The sequence below is a fragment of the Aristolochia californica genome, unplaced genomic scaffold (assembly GCF_029961685.1).
Source record: "Aristolochia californica isolate CCGP_79_NKW_82.1479 unplaced genomic scaffold, dmAriCali1.0.hap1 SCAF_1, whole genome shotgun sequence".
In the NCBI taxonomy this organism is placed as follows: Eukaryota; Viridiplantae; Streptophyta; class Magnoliopsida; order Piperales; family Aristolochiaceae; genus Aristolochia; species Aristolochia californica.
In genome coordinates this window covers 1,308,114-1,324,192 of record NW_027181770.1, presented here as the reverse complement: position 1 = coordinate 1,324,192, position 16,079 = coordinate 1,308,114, and the positions used below count along the sequence as shown (strand labels likewise).

Sequence of the window (16,079 nt, the reverse complement as noted above, 5' to 3'; positions counted from 1 at the left end):
GTGATAATCAACACGTGCTGAGACCCAACCACCAGCTCTGTCATCCTTCTACGAATGGCGGGTAGTCCCTGCTCCCTCGCGGGTTTCTCCCACATCTTTCTTTGTGATTGACTTGTAGTTAGTCTGTTTCATCTCCACATTTTCTTCCTCTCTTTGCCGGAATGTGCACATGACCTCTTTTCTAGTCCCAACAGAATCTTTCCATGGAGGAGCACCTGCTCTCACAAATCCCGGACGAGTCCCATGAGTCTGCCGAACACGATTATCTCCTCCCTCATACTTCTACCTCCACTCTGGAAACTCGTATCCTGATCCCAGACGCAGCCTTGCACGTCGTCTCCAATTCCTTTCACCGCCCTCCGGCCGATTCATCATCCTCTTTAAGTCTCGCGGCGAACTACTTCCGTAAAAGAAATACCGTACATAAATCATATTCAGCTCCTTCTTTCTTCACCGACATCAAGGGTTCCTCTCTGCCATTGAAGCACCACAACGGTTCCTTGCGATCAACTCCTCCCATCGTCAGTCAAGCCTTCTTCGGCGTCATGTTGTATGTATCGGCATCGGTAGTTTTTTACGTCGCGACCAGCAAATGTTTCCACTCTCATGCAACATTTAGGTTGGTGGATGCTCTTTACTTCAGTGTGGTGACGCTCTGCACCATCGGGTATGGTGACATCGTCCCTTCCACTACCTTTACTAAGTTATTTACATGTGGTTTCATCCTAGTGGGTTTCGGTTTCATCGATATCTTGCTGAATGGGTTGCTCACCTACGTGCTGGACCGACAGGAGGCGGTTTTACTGAGCAGCGTGGATGATAGATGGGGGAATAATGCTGTTTTGGGGTCGTTTGTGATGGACATGAAGAAAGGGAGAATGAGAATAAGAATGAAGGTGGGGTTGGCTTTGGCCGTGGTGATCTGTTGCATCGTATTCGGGATGATAATGGTGCATGTGTTGGAGGGGTTGAGCTGGGTCGATAGCTTCTACCTATCAGTCACCTCTGTGACTACAGTTGGGTACGGGGATCATACATTTAGGACTACGGAGGGGAGATTGTTTGCCACCGTGTGGTTGCTGGTGAGTACTTTGGCGGTTGCAAGAGCCTTTCTGTATCTCACCGAATTGAGAATTGACAAAAGGAACCGGAGGATTGCCAAATGGGTTCTTCAAAGGAAGATGACTTTGGGCGACCTTAAGGCTGCTGATCTCGACAACGATGGATCCATACGGTAAGTGCCTTCACTATTGATAGTCTCATCCCCGCCTTTGCTGTTATTTCAAATACATCAATTTCTTGTACATTTTTTTTGTGAACGTCTCCATCGATGGCTGAAGTGATTTGTTCCTGTATTGGACTTTTGTGATTGCAGTAAGTCCGAGTATGTTATATATAAGCTGAAAGAGATGGGGAAGATAGCAGAGAAGGACATTCAGCCGATCTGCCACCAGTTCGATAGGCTTGACACAGGCAACTGTGGCAGGCTTATTCTTTCCGATCTCATGGAGAGTCTTCGTTGAACCTTCTTGGGGCATTGGTTTTCTTCAATGCACTAGCAGCAGGTGCTTATGACAGAGGAACTTCAAAGGGTGAGATCCATACTCCGGGCTCACGTCTGCATCAGGTGCAAGGCAATGTTCGAGTTGTATGCACAGGGGGGCGATGAAGAAGCTTCGATCGTTCTAAGAAGGTTGACTTCTTCGTCCTCCCTACGCTGTCATTGGAGGACTACATCTACTTCTGGGCGCAGGCTTAGTGCTGTGGAAATATAGAACCAACCTCCCTGCCCGGAAGTATTTTGAGTGCCCTCCGAAATCTCAGTGTTTATTACTCTGTAGATAACAATGTCGACATTGATATTTGGTACTTAATGGTCGTGGGTTTCTGCGAGGAAGAGGAAAAAAACAGCGATGCGGATATCAGATTGCATTTTTAACTAAAATTTGATAGATTCTAGCGAAGCAAAAACTTTAACAATCAGACTCTAGAAACAACATGGAAGGTTAAAATCTCTGGCTTCATCCGCTGCCTCCAACAATCTCAATAGCACCAATCTCGCATCGTTTGCTGTACCAAGGAAGAATTGCAAGTGGCGTTGCAGATACGAATCCCTAAAACTATAGAAAAGCGTAGTCATGCCCTATTTAATTACGGGGCTGTAAACAAGGCATTGACAGCATGCAATTCAATTGCGGTTGACGACAATTTCGAAGACATGAATCAGTTGCCCAGGGCTGTTCTTTGGGCGGAACGGTAGGTAGCAAAGGGTGACCTTCTACTTGGTACAGATATAATCTATGCTGATAGCTGCATATACTACTGTTTTACAATTGAAAAATCAACAAAAGAAAAAGAGTAGGGCTTCACAGATTGTTACAATATACTTGTTGAAAGAATGCCTACTAGTCCTCAAAAACAATAAATGGCTCCGAATCTCAACTGGATGACTGATCTTTCCTGCCTGCAAGAATCCTGGAAATCTGCAGACCTCTACTGAATGCTTGATTGAAGAGCAACCGAGTCTGAAACTCGGAAATGAAGGGAAACCATGATAATACAACTATAGGCATGAATATAACGAGCCCCATCACATACTCATATGCTCTTGCTAGCTCCTTTATGGAGTCCCATAACCCCACTGCTCTGAAAAGAGGCCTACAAGCTTGCCCAATCTGCACGACAAAGAGAAAGAGGATCTCAATAAGCTAAGATTTGAGCGGATTCAAATGCAGCAGATTGTCAGCTTCTGAGAAACTTTGAACGATGGTCTCCACTTACAAGAAGAAGGGCCCAACCAGTGGGCATGAAACCAAGGATGCTAGCAAAGACATCTACTATTGTTAGGCCACAGACAACAAATAAAACAGTCATGACAGAAATGAAACCGAGAAACAGAAGCCCTTTGAGTATTCTGAACATTAGTTGAAAATCTGTACCAAATCTCCGCCTACCCATTGTTACCATCTGGAAGAAGGGAGCAAAACAAGCTTTGTCAGATAGCTTTGCAAAACCTCAGTTTGCTTCGCATGGTAGTTGACAGTTCAAAATCTCCACTATCGAGCATGGTTATTAAAAAAGATCAGATAACGTACCTTGAGGACTACAAGAACGGTTACCATAACTAGCCAAGATAATCCATACACCTAACAAAGAAGGAAATGGCATATTAGGTGGACTGCATGAGCTTCAGAAGGAAACGTTCAAAGATAATTAAATAAGGAAGTCGGTAAAAAAAGATCATAGAACTACAATGTAGTACCAGCAGACTCTTGCTACGATGAGATATATTGAGTTGCTAAACAATGCCATATTGATAGAGAAGGAAACGCAAGGCCAGAAGTATCTCAAGCACCCGTCCACGAATATCAGTGTGCTTGAGGTGTTCTTGTTCCCCATCCCACCAAGATTCCCAACTCCTATCTGGTTGGATACCAATCCCACCACGGTTACCCATCCATCTCTTCCAGTCAGTCCAATCATCTACGGTTTTCTGCCACTCAAATCCAGAAGGATTGAAAACAAATGGAGCAAATAACCATGAGGCCACCAAAAACCACAAGGAGAATGTGACAAACAGATAAACATGTGAACTTCTATATGAGTGCCCATAGGTTACATAGACTAGCAAAAGTATCATCAGCTCCAACCCCTTTACAAAGTGACTGCGTGAATACATCCGATAGTTGTCACCAAACTTTGCATGGAAAACCACAAATCCTCGACCAGTAGCTCGGTACTTGGAACCACCATGAAGTATGGTTCTCCCATAGTAGTGTGCTTTTGTTCCAAGCTGAAACGTGAAGAAAACAGAGGCCAGTTGCAGCTGCATGATAATAAAATCTCCTATTGCAGTGCGAAACCCTCTTTCTAGGCCAATTTCCATCACCATAGGGAGCACTAACAACAAACCAAGTTGAAAAAATGCCTGAGATGCCAAAGCTGCTTCAAGAGATTTACTTTCGTGGATATTTGGATCGTCCAAAATGGCCCTTTCAAGACCACTCAAAACCAAATAGAGACGCCCATAAAGAAATACATAAACTGTAAAAACAGTGACCTGAAAAACCATAAGGATGTCAATATGAATATGAAACTCTCAGGGGTCAATCTCGTAATGTACTGATTTTCAAATGCAAGGAATTTCATACCAAGCTGCTAAAGTAGAAACCAATGGTTGTGAAGTAGAAGGACAGCATTCTGTAGAAGTCAAACCGTCGTCCTAGTCGATAAACATCACGGCTAAGAGTTTGCTCTCCATTTCCATTTGCTACCTTAGCCTCAAACTGTGATATTTGATTCATACCCACATCACGCCCTTTTCCCACTTGCAGGTATTCATGATGTGTAACATTTCCCCCACGTAAAGTTGAATTGAAACCTACATCAATCCACGTCAATAACTTTCTGAAAAGGTGGTTGTTGTACAATTAGCTGGATATGTGTTTACCTGAAAATATATCCTCACTCAAGTTGATTATTTTTGACGCTTTGCTTATGCCACCTCTTGTTATATGAAAGATTCTATCAAATATATCAGGATGGCCATAGTGGAAGCGAACCCTACAAAGTTCAAGAATGAGCCTTATGTACAAAACAAGTCAAGATGAAGGCCAGTTGCAGTTTATTTGATGTTTTTTTAGGATAAACTTGATTCTGTAGGTTTAGACATGTCCATTTGAGCAGGAAGGAATATCCTTACTTGAGAGGGTTCGCAAGGATCCTTTGCCCAATAGTGACAAAACTCATTTCTTGATTGGACATAAACCAAGCAAGGGATGACACACTGGAAAATTAGAAAAACCCATAAAATCAGAACGAATAAGAGTAAAGAAGGAAATAAATCCATACTCCACTAACTATTGCATTTTAATTTGAGACTTCTCACACCTACGCATTAAACTAACCTTCCAGTGAAAATATGCTCTCTAAGACCCAAAATTGTTGGCTTTCGTCCATTATGAGACTTTAGAAACTCTTGCAGCACGTTTCTCATCTTGAAAGCTTCTTCAAGATAATTATCCTGAAGGATTTGAGTGTAAGTAAAAAAATATATAGACATGAATCAAAATGGTCTGGTCAAATTGATTACCTGATTCATGTCTATGGTCTGAAGTGCTTCCCCACGAGTGAAAATAATGGCATGATTTTGATTTTCAGGCTTTCCTTCCCCAATAGCCGTTGGTGGGCCTGGGAGTTTGATACGGTAAATTTCCTAAAAATACAGAGAGTTACTGAATTAAAGGATCAAGATTTTTATATGGGGCACAGTTAACTCTTCATATTACCAACAAATATCAATGACAGAAGAAAACAAACACCAATAAGAAAAGTAAACTAGGCATTACCTTAAGAGCATCCATAAAAAGATGAGAGATTATTGTAACACGAAAGATGATTTTATAGAACTAAACACACTACACACCACAAAGGACCAGTATTAACTCTCCACATTTTTTTTTCTCTGAAATTGAAGTGCTATGTTAAGATATTTCCAAGATTGTATAATTTGTCATATTTGATGATGAATATGTTTGATACCAATTTTAACAGATGAATTTAAATCAGACAAGATCATAAAACTGGGGGCAGCAAGCCTCTTGAATCAGTGTCAATCTACCTCATTTACTTAAACCAGTCTGAATCCTCCAGAGAGAGAAATTTCCTTCCGTATTTCTTTGTACATATAAGTAATATACTTTTTAACTTGACATTTTGTATAGACTTACTTTCATAATTAAAACTAAAATAGACCTTCTAATTTTCTTATCTTCCTACAAAAAAATTGAATTTTTTTCATTAAAAGGAAATCTTCACCATAATATGGCACCGGTAAGTGTTTTTAAATTAGAGCAAAAACAACACTTCTTTCTTTACTAGAGAGGTGTTGATACTTTAATCTATTTTAGCAAATTGACTGAAAGCATTAGTATGACTAACTATATATGAGCGATGAAAAGGGAGAATATGTGCCAAGGAGCACTTCTGGGATCCCCTGCAAGAGAGCAAATATGCCTTTGTAAGATCACATTGGAGGCTTAAGGCAGTACCTCATCTAACTTATCAACGCCTTTGACCAAAACAGAATAATAAATCTTTTCAGTTTTTCCATCCGCAACCTCCTCTTCGCTCTCGTCAATGTAAGCAACCCGCAAAGATGGGTACCTGTAAAGTAACTTCTTAATAAAAAGGCCAAGCTTACTCCACCGATTGCTCCAATATGAATAAAAACTCAGGAAGGCAACAGTATTCAGTAATTTGAATCAGTTACTTTAACATAAGATTGAGAATGTTTTGGTAGCAACTCCGGTCTCGAGCTACACTAGATTTCTTTTGCGCTCCATAGACCTGGCAGGAAACAACGTAGGTGAATTTTATGTCAGCTATTGCTTGCGAACGGGCATCTGGTGCCCACGAGTCTTGATGATTATCATCTGATGCAGTGGTCCTGATGCCAACGAAAATAGCTGCAGACAAATACCAAATATATATGAGTGGTTGAGAGAATTCAACATCAACAATTTGCCAAAACCTTAACATGTCAAATTACTGAACTGACAACAAGATGCCTTACCCTTATCTTCGGCCGTGTCAAGAAAGCATTGAAGTTCTAAAGCCTTCCTGTAATACATCATCCCTCTAACTGGTAAATGCAGGATAAATTAAGTCAGTTAAAGATGTTCAAGTTTAAGAGAATAAATTACAGCCACCACAATAATGTGCTAACCTGTCCTAGCAAGTGTCTGCCCTCTACAAGATACCCAAAGGCGAATATTTTCTTGGATATAAGCTCCATCCTTCAATGGCTTCATCCGTTCAAGGAAATTGTTCCACTCATCTAGTTCCCAAGTAAAATGTTAACCATGGGATGTATTCTCAGGAGATGAATTATATTCAATACAAAAATATTCATTACCAGGATATATTTTTTGCAGATAAAACAAAGTCGATATTCCATCCTCATTTTCCTTGTTAAGCTCCTCATCAGAATACAGGACATCCTCCTTGTAGTATGGAGTCAACACACTATAAAATTTAAAGAAGAAAAGTTAGAATAACTAAGATTTACTCTCCAGGCTTTCATCATCACACATTCTTTGCTGATTTGTCTAGTTTGTTGTTTTCTCTTGCAGCCAGTTTTGTTAGATGACATGTATTTTTTGTAGACCTCTTCCTTCTACCTTAATAAAATTTCTCATTTTTTTAAATTTAAAAAAAGAAACATAGGAGTCCAGAATCTACTTGGTTCTTAGAATGTTATACAAGAGAAATAAAGAGATGTAATAAAACAAACATCAAACCTGAAAGGTAACATATTTCGAATTTTTGGAGCACTTGGCATACTCATAAACAAAGAATTGGTGAAGAAAGTAATGCGACGACGAGCTTCCAAATTCATAGGTACATTTATTGCAGATTCCTTCACAGTTAGGAGCAAGTGAAGCCTAACAACCTGGCAGAAATTTGTAAGTAAAAGGCTACCATATATAAGACAACATATTAGGATTCCACTTCAAGTAATGAGAATGAAAGTACCTTTTCTCTCCAAGATCTTACAAGCATTAGATCAAGATTTAAGTTAGAAAATTCTGGAATTGCTTCAACAGAACGCTTCGCCCCATGAGGGTGAGATTTTTCCCAAATTCTTGAACAAAAAAAAGGTAGGTCACAAATAGGAGTTGGGTGGCTAAATTGTTATGGAAGGAGAGTTCTCCAAAATGCATCTTACCCTTTCCCATTAACCATAACATCCTGTGTGGCAATTTCTATAATATCCTGAAGGACATTAATTATTTGCGACTTATACTGATCAATATCATCATGATCGCTTTTCTGTCAACATAAGTAACCCGTTATAAACGACTTAGAATGGCAAGTCATGATAGACAAACTAAGATGAAACAGAGGCAATAAAATTACCAAAATGAACAAGAGTCTTTCTAACTTGTCATTAAGTTGAGGCAGCTCACTTGTACGGAAATCACTTAGAAACCTCCGTTGTTTTATGCTATTATGCACCTCTGCATATATATGATCAATCACACTGCAAGTATCACCAAGCACAATTTCATTAAGGAAGGATTTCATGTCTCTACAGAATCACTTGCAGCCAAGCTCTGCCTCTAAAACAATGTAAAGTAATAAAATACTCTAAAAAAAATAAAATAGACCTCTTTGATGAGTAAAGATATAAGTCTAATTAATTTCTTTACCTTTTGTCACCCTCATCTCGCAAAAGGCCAACAAGTATATCCCTCAATGTCTCATAACATTCTAAAACAGCAGAATACATGTAGTCATCATTTTTAATCTTTTTAAATAACTCAGCGTCATCTTTCCTCCTGAAGTCCTTGGCCATATCAAGAGCTATGGGAATCTGTGAAAAATAACATGCAATATCGGTAAAATGCTAGATAAATGCACTGGCTTAGACTATGGAAAATCTTGGAAGAATAAGATCTCAACCTTACTGGCAAGGAGAAAAGGAGGCCACTGTACAACAGATCTATCGCCTGAAGCATAAGGCACTAACAGCAGATCCATGTCCCTGGGTATACAAGAGGAAGACAATAATTATAAAACAAAAACCACCTGGTTATGGCCAGAAAGGAATTTCAAAGTAACAAAATTTACTCGTTGCTGATCAAGTCCTCATCCCGCAAACTACTGATAAATTCATTCCACACCTGAGAGAACTTGGCAATATTCTTTCGTTCATCTTCCTGTATAAAATTATATAATTTTAGCAAAGAGATATATCTTCAAGCATGAATCATATCATATTGTGTCTGGGTCTTATTTCTTATTATGTAGCATTTACACGCTGAACAGCAAATCCTATAATATGTGCAAACATCAGGACCTTGAGAAGATACAAAACCCTTTTCTGATAACTGAAAAAACAACAATAACAGCAATAATAAAATAATTACCGATTGATTCTTTCGAGGTTCATCTCTTGATGATGGTACGAGTCGTTCAGTAAAAGCTATTGGCACAGATTCAAACCTGGAACGTAACATTCCAAGTGTTCGTATCTATGGAAAGACAGAAATACATAAGTTAATTCACCATAAATTTTACGATTGACTTTTCATTTCTGTATTGGAAAACTTAACTAGTGCTGAAATAGATTTCTTTCTTTTACTTTTTTTCTGAAAATGAACTTGTGCTGTTAAAAATATTAAAAACGGTAACATATAATAGCGTCACAAGACTCCAAAGGGATAAATTATTTAAATAAAATGCCAAAGAGGTTTACAGGATACTGACCTCCCCCAAATGGCTGAAGGCTCCATGAATACCTCCAAAGATAGTTGAGAAGATAGCATACCATATTTGAGCATCCATGAAATACACCTGTGCCAAAAATATAAAACTATTAGAAGCTGCAGCAGAAGACTTCATGTTCTGACAGAAAAATGCCTGAAAACTGCTTACAAGGATAATTGGTGCCCAGATGGAAACAATAACTCCAATGTTATACTTTACTGCATCAAGTTCAGCGAAGTCATAATATAAAGCTCAGTGCTCCAAAAATCATCCAAATAACGAAAAGAATAGGAAAAGAAAGATCCTTACATCTAGGGAAAAATTCATGCCATGCATAGTTACCAATTGAGAGTTCCATGATCACCTTCGTTGGTCCAATTAAAGGCAGTATCTGTCACAAGAAATAGGCCAAGAGAGATGCTGAGGATGTAGATAAGGATCAAAAGTTGGTTTTGTGTAACAGCTTATGGACTAGGTAAGATAGTTAAATACCTAAACCCCTAAAACAAAATACATATAGAATGAATGAATAGTGATCAACTGAACAATGAAGAGTCCCAAAATGAGGGGCCTTACTATCGGGCGGTTAGAGTCAGAGTAGATCAAAAATACCTCAACATAATAACTGAATGCCAGCTTACTGATCAGAAGAAAGGTCCAAAAGAGCGTATACCTGAAAGGTCAAAGCTTTGACATCAAGATCTTCTAATACAAAACTTGGATCTTTCAAAATAGAAAGTGATACTAGTATATTCTGTTACTTGAAAAGTGAGATAATGTTTTCATGCATCCCTCTTCCAATAAACAACTTTGGCTGAAAATCAAACAAACACAGGTGAGGAAGGTCCACTTCAGCATATATTTTTGTATCACAAAGAAACTAAGACAAGAAATGCTTGCCTGAGCCCACCACATAAGAAGGACAATAATTCTCCAATTTGAGCGCTCCATGTGTCTCCGCAGTAATGGGAACAAGAAAAGAAAGGCAGCCAATATATTGGGTAACATGTAAAGTACAATGGCAAAGCTGAAAAATGATCGGTTTTGCCAGTTGCCAATCCAATCACTGAAAAACCTTACAACTCCTGTAGGGTTTTGCAAAGAACTTGCATAACCTATAGTGAGGACTATTAACCAAACAGCTGCAACTGCAAACTTTAATATATACCGAACTATTTGTGTATACTCCATGCTTCCCCAAGCTATAAAGCTGAGAATCATATCCAGGGCGGCTGCACCAATTAAGATCGACTCAGAGAAAACATGAAAGAAGTACAGAATAATTTGCAGTGCCTATAGAACAGTTAAATACACCGCCTTCCCTATTCAAGGCAAATCTTTCTTGCTTTATTCCATTGAAAGCCATAAGTTGGTTTGGAAGAATTTTGTGGACGTTAGTATTTTGGAATCCTAATTATTAAAACTCCACATATTAGAAAATAACTCACATAGGCCTAATTGCAATAGCAGTCACAACCAACATTCTCTCTCTCTCTCTCTCTCTCTCTCTCTCTCTCTCTCTCTCTCTCTCTGCTTCTTCTTCCAAGCTATTACAAATCCTTCGTCTTCCACAGCAAAATCTACACCATCCATTTCTAAGAGGTGCTTCACACTTTGCATTTCATGGTAAACACATCGAGACTTCTAACCATCACGCAATACCTACTTTGGTGAAATACTTTGGTAAGGACCAGCCCAAGCCCATGCTTGCATTTGGTCTGTGTTTGTACTTTATGGTCCATGTTTGTAGTCTAAAGCTAGGGTTAGGCCAGGACATGAAGAGAAGTGTTGGTGGGTAAAATAAAGTCTGCTTATCTATAGTTGCACATGTGCCCCATGTCTTAGACTAGATGTTTTAGAGTGAGAGAATAATCCACATTTGTTTGGATTTGAAAAGATCCTATGCTTATTAATTTGGAATAAATTTCCAAACTTCAAAAAGTTTTTTGAGGAGGAACAACCCAACTTTTACAACAATATTGGGTCAGACATTGTACCTTGTATAAAATTTAGCAGTGGATAAGTAACAAAGATGCTTAGAACAGTTTTAAACACATCCGGGTCAAAGAAGCCCACAATGGATCCTGATGAGCTCCATGCAACAATCACCATAGCCTACAAAAGAAAAAACATAGTTAAAATACTATCCACCAGAAGTAAGGTTAGATCAGCTCATAGCAGTTTTTTATTCAAGTACCTGCAAAGCCAAAATAAAGAAAATCCACATCCTATCGAAACTTCTAAAAAGATGCCAAAAGGTGCGAACTTCAACAAAATTTGTTTTGGGCTTTCTTTTTCCACTAACAATTTGGTCGTTGCGCTGAAAATTACAAGGAACCAGACAAGAAAAAAAAAGACATCATAATTTCATCTGCAATGAAACTGTCAATAATAAAAAAAAAAATTGCAACATAGAGCACCCAAAATCTCAATAAAGTCTTAAATGTTTAAAAATATCTGATGAAAAAATGGTAACCTCATATTTAGAATGTTTCTCCTCTGAATGGATAAAAAAATCAGCATCCTTGTTCATGGGCCATCCTAATTTAAAACACCTTTTTGACCTACAATAAAATGACAAAAACACCACTTTAGTTTAACACAGTGCACAATGAGGAAAGATATAAAAGACAGTGACTCCATTCTGAACTAAATTCTTTAGCTTTGATGTGTGCTTGATTAAATCTTACCAAAAGTATTCATTTAGATCATCATAATTTCTCCACTTCGAATGGCTAGCGGTGCCACCTCTGTTTCTTTGAGCTTCCTTTTCAAGAAAAAGTGAAAAGGTAACCAATGGATGAAAACTTTCAAATGGAATGGGAAAAACACATCAGAAAAATGGACGATATACCTTTCGCATAACCTGATAGATAGGTGTCACAACTTCTTTTAGAAACGATTCCTCACCATGATGTGCAGGTTGGACCCCTTCACCACTGACTGAATGCACATTGCCACGTACAATTCCTTCAAGCTCATATGCCATCTTGAAATTAAAAAACCAGAACATCAACTTTTTTTTGAGAGCAGTGAGAAAGGGGAAAAAGCAGTTTCAACTTTTTTGAGAGGAATAAGAAAGGGGAAAAGGCAGTATCAATTTTGTTACTCTTAAAATGATCAGATAACCAACTACAGGGAAAAGGATCAAACTAAAACCAGACAATTTAATGGGCATGCAAGTAGGTAGAGTTAGTATAGAAGACATATACAGAAAAGTTCTTCATACATGATGGAAGATGTAGCAAAGACACTCAGGCATGAACCGTATGTTGGAAGCTTCACCCCATATAAGAAGATAAAGTCCAATATAAAGAAGTTCAAACTGTTGCCTGTCAGCATTTGAAAGGATCCTGGAAATAGAAGCAGATAGATAGCGATGAAATGAAGAGTCAGAATGCTTGAACAGCTGAAGGGAAAACACTAATTTAATCATCTGCATATCCAAACTCTGGCTGTTAAGATAGTTTCCTTACCTAAGATTTGGTACACGATGCAAATAGTTACACCATGAGCGATAGTTCTTAAAAATTTTTTCCATCAATTCCATTATAGTATCCTCATGAAGCTGTCATAAAAAATAATATATATAAGCAAAGATGTTTAACTCTTCTAATTTTAGCATATTTGGTAATTTTGGCTCAAGATACTATAGAACTGGTCCTTGATGTTAAAGAAAGAAGAAAGACATTACCGGTGCAAAGTTTTCATGCTGCTTTTTCCTAATGTCAATGTTTGCAAGTAGCAGAATCAGATGTTCTCTCTGATTTTCCACATTCCCTTTCTTCAAAGAAATTTGAGATCATCAATTAATATAATTCATGATGAAGAAGTCTGGATGCAACACATGCAATATGGAAGCTCTAGCTGAACTAAGGACAAGAGAGCACCCCAAAATCTCTCATATTTACGAAAGAAGAAGGAAGAATAACACTCAATTTAAAGAGGCCTGAATTTCCTATTTTGGACTCAAGTTCCAAGAACAGAAAATCCTAACTCAAAAAGTATCTCTAAGTCGCAATTTCCAATTTCAAGTCCTAACTCAAAAAGTATCTCTAAGTCGCAATTTTCAATTTCAAGCATGCTGAAAAAAGAAGTTTTAACGTAACAGTAATTTGCTATTTTGGTTGAAATCTTCAATTAAAAAGTCTTTTCTAGTAGTGTTTTCCTATTTGAAGTTTGGGTTTTTGTTTTCAAATTAGTGTAGCCTTTATAGCAAGTGTTTAAGTTAGAAAAGTTTCTTTTCCAGCAAATAGAACTAGATTTAGAAAGTTCTGATTAGAATCTATTTCCTATTATGGACAGCATAGGAGTTTGCTGTTTTGTTGATTTCTATGCCTATAAAATGCCCCCATATATAATCCAGAAATCACCCTTTTGCAATTGAATAAAGTTCTTGTATTTGCTTTCTTTTGGATTGGTATTTTTTTCTATGTTTGCCACTTATCCTAATAGCTGGAGAAACACTACTTTCTGTCTTCAAGTTTCACCTATTAAAATATATTCCAGCTCATAGTTTTCTAGTTATTGTTAAAATCTAGGTTATCCATACTATGGAGGAAGCATTCAACTTTACTATTCCTTGAATCAAAACCACTGTTGCGTCAAGTCTACATCAAAATCAGGCACCAAAGGAGTCAAGGTATACCTGGAAACCAAAGACTAATCCAAGCCAGTCGAGCAAGTCATGGATGGGTTTGCCCCCGTCCTCATGTATCACTCGATCATCAGCTTTCGGTGGATTAGAAGCTGTGGACTGAATCCTAGGGGCAGGCAGATTAGTCACTCGTTGTAGAGCATCCACTGCTGCTTTGATCTATAATTTCCACCAAAGGAGGAGTAGTTTTTTAATGAAAATATAAAACAAAGGATGATAGAAGAAGAGCTTGAAAAGAAATGAATGTAAAATAAAGATTAAGTCTTACTTCAGGGAGTTCCATTATCGGAGCAGCGTCAGCTGAACTGAGGGGTAGAATGTTATAAACTTGATAATGCTGCCTTTTCTTCTCAACTTCTCTAGCAGACGGTGTAATCTGAAATGAAACATGCAGCTCAGCCTCTGGTTGTTACATGTTTCTGGGTGCAGTGCCAATATAGATAAAAAAAGGTTGGGAGCCTGAATATGATAAATCTCAAATATTTGTGCAAAAGTTATAGACTGAACCTCAACAAGTTTCTCTGGAGATGCCACTGTTTTTGCAACGTCATATAGAACTGATGCAATAAGATAATTCTTGGTTATCTCCTCCCTAGAGAAAAATTTGACAATACGAAGGGTAAGAAACATTTTCTCTGCAAAAAATAAAAAATAAAGTATCATGTGGCATTTTGGTTATAGAGTTAGAGCTCACGGTTTCCTTTCAATAGCTCCCTCTTTGATGTTCTCTTCATAGAATTTCTGATAGAATTTCAAGATTTCACTTGAGTCACTTCTGGCTAGCTGAAGTTTTGTCTCCTTATCTTCCTGTCATCAATTGAAGCCTCCACATATTTTGCATCAAGGAGTATATAATCTTGAAAAAAGTCATGTACTAGGTGATCTCTTCCAATAACAAAAGTTTGAAAAACAAGTCATACCTTCTCCAGCCTACGTAAGAGATATGTTTTGAATTGACGAACACGACGTCCCTTTGAATTAGGATCCAACTTATGAGCCCTCTCGAATGCAAGAAAACGGCCTAAATGAAATCATATGAAAAACAGAAATAGCATCAGTTAAGGTATAGCTCCAGCTTTTTCAAGCTCTGAAATAACATACACATTGTCTTCTATTGAAACTTGACAGGAGGTTCAAAGTTCCATGGGACTAGAATGTACGGACTAGTTCATAATAAAAATTACAAGCAATGTATACACTCCTGCAATTTGTTCTGGAAATGGGTTCTATTAACGGCCTAAAGGAATCCCAGCCTTGTAATTTAAATAAGCTGACAACCAAAACACTGATTCTTCACAATCTGCCAAAAAAAGAAAAAAGAAAGTCTTACTTCTTATTATGTTTTTATGCATGCAATTAGAGTTTTAAATTTTTTCTTTTTATGGATCATGCTACAGTAATCTACTTTCCCTTGTCATGAGAGAGAGATGAACACTTTTTTCTATACTGACTTGGAGGACGTCTGTGTGCTTCTTTTTAAAAAAAAATTGAAAGGCAACTAACTATCTGTATGCTCTTTAATTTCAAGGCTGATTACATCGTTATCCCTTTCAACCTCTCGGACTACTTTGTTCTTCCATCCATATCTGAGTCTTTGGATGATTTACGTAGTGTTGTAAGATTATAAATCTACTAACTCATTAAATTCATTTAAACCATGCATAAACAACTACTTATATTTACTCACATAAATAGGCAACGCGAGGGTTCATGGGCTCAACCCAATTGGCGACTCGAAGGATTGGAACAATTGATGCAAGCGAGGAAGGGACAACCTCACTATCAACTACTGTTTGATCATCTTCAGGCGCATCAATATATGTCGGCATCTTTGTCATCCGTCGGGAGAGGGTCCGCAGTGGATCGTTTGGCGGGATCTTCGTCCCGCTGGTGCTTGCCATCTCTGGCAGCTAAAATTTGAGTAGAGCTGCTATAGAAGAAATGAATGCTTCCGAATTTCGCTCTTTTTCTTCTTCTGGTTCTTGCTCGGGGGAGAAGTAATGTGGAACGGAGGGAGTCAGTGATCATAACGGAGTTAATTGAGAAGGATTCTTTACTTGTCTTTTAGGACTTTTTCAGCTTTCGGCTTTTCCAATGAGGAAGTAAGGAATGAGAAAAAGCTCCACAGAGGGTGATACCGGGGTGTCTT

The 16,079-nt window shown here is 38.1% G+C and overlaps 2 protein-coding genes across 2 annotated transcripts; one reads left to right on the top strand and one right to left on the bottom strand.

The window, feature by feature from the left end:
• Positions 1–8: 8 nt before the first annotated feature.
• On the top strand, positions 9–1,890 carry LOC137962442 (two pore potassium channel c-like). Its single transcript, XM_068809351.1, has 3 exons — positions 9–61; positions 195–1,234; positions 1,376–1,890. The coding sequence occupies exons 2-3, from the start codon at positions 204–206 to the stop codon at positions 1,521–1,523; spliced, it is 1,179 nt and encodes a 392-aa protein (XP_068665452.1). The 5' UTR covers positions 9–61; positions 195–203; the 3' UTR covers positions 1,524–1,890.
• Positions 1,891–2,203: 313 nt separating this feature from the next.
• LOC137962366 (callose synthase 7-like) lies at positions 2,204–15,927 on the bottom strand. Its single transcript, XM_068809228.1, is given in 42 exon segments — positions 2,204–2,675; positions 2,782–2,967; positions 3,096–3,146; positions 3,263–4,060; positions 4,152–4,381; positions 4,451–4,563; positions 4,703–4,786; positions 4,908–5,023; positions 5,093–5,215; positions 6,051–6,165; positions 6,272–6,467; positions 6,575–6,643; positions 6,728–6,838; positions 6,917–7,026; positions 7,302–7,453; positions 7,537–7,645; positions 7,730–7,833; positions 7,921–8,044; positions 8,214–8,377; positions 8,467–8,548; positions 8,635–8,723; positions 8,934–9,038; positions 9,274–9,360; positions 9,442–9,491; positions 9,583–9,664; positions 9,886–9,946; positions 10,035–10,087; positions 10,174–10,505; positions 11,271–11,388; positions 11,471–11,593; positions 11,750–11,837; positions 11,964–12,040; positions 12,128–12,262; positions 12,503–12,626; positions 12,750–12,841; positions 12,968–13,057; positions 13,922–14,089; positions 14,199–14,306; positions 14,438–14,522; positions 14,625–14,737; positions 14,851–14,951; positions 15,618–15,927. Coding segments are annotated over 42 exon segments (5,769 nt in total). The 5' UTR covers positions 15,832–15,927; the 3' UTR covers positions 2,204–2,438.
• Between the last annotated feature and the right edge of the window lie 152 nt (positions 15,928–16,079).

Bases quoted from the DNA above. Each gene is read 5' to 3' on its own strand.
- LOC137962442 (XM_068809351.1), top strand. From the start codon at position 204: ATGGAGGAGCACCTGCTCTCACAAATCCCGGACGAGTCCCATGAGTCT. The intron at 1,235-1,375 runs GTAAGTGCCTTC...TTGTGATTGCAG, and splicing joins GACAACGATGGATCCATACG to TAAGTCCGAGTATGTTATAT.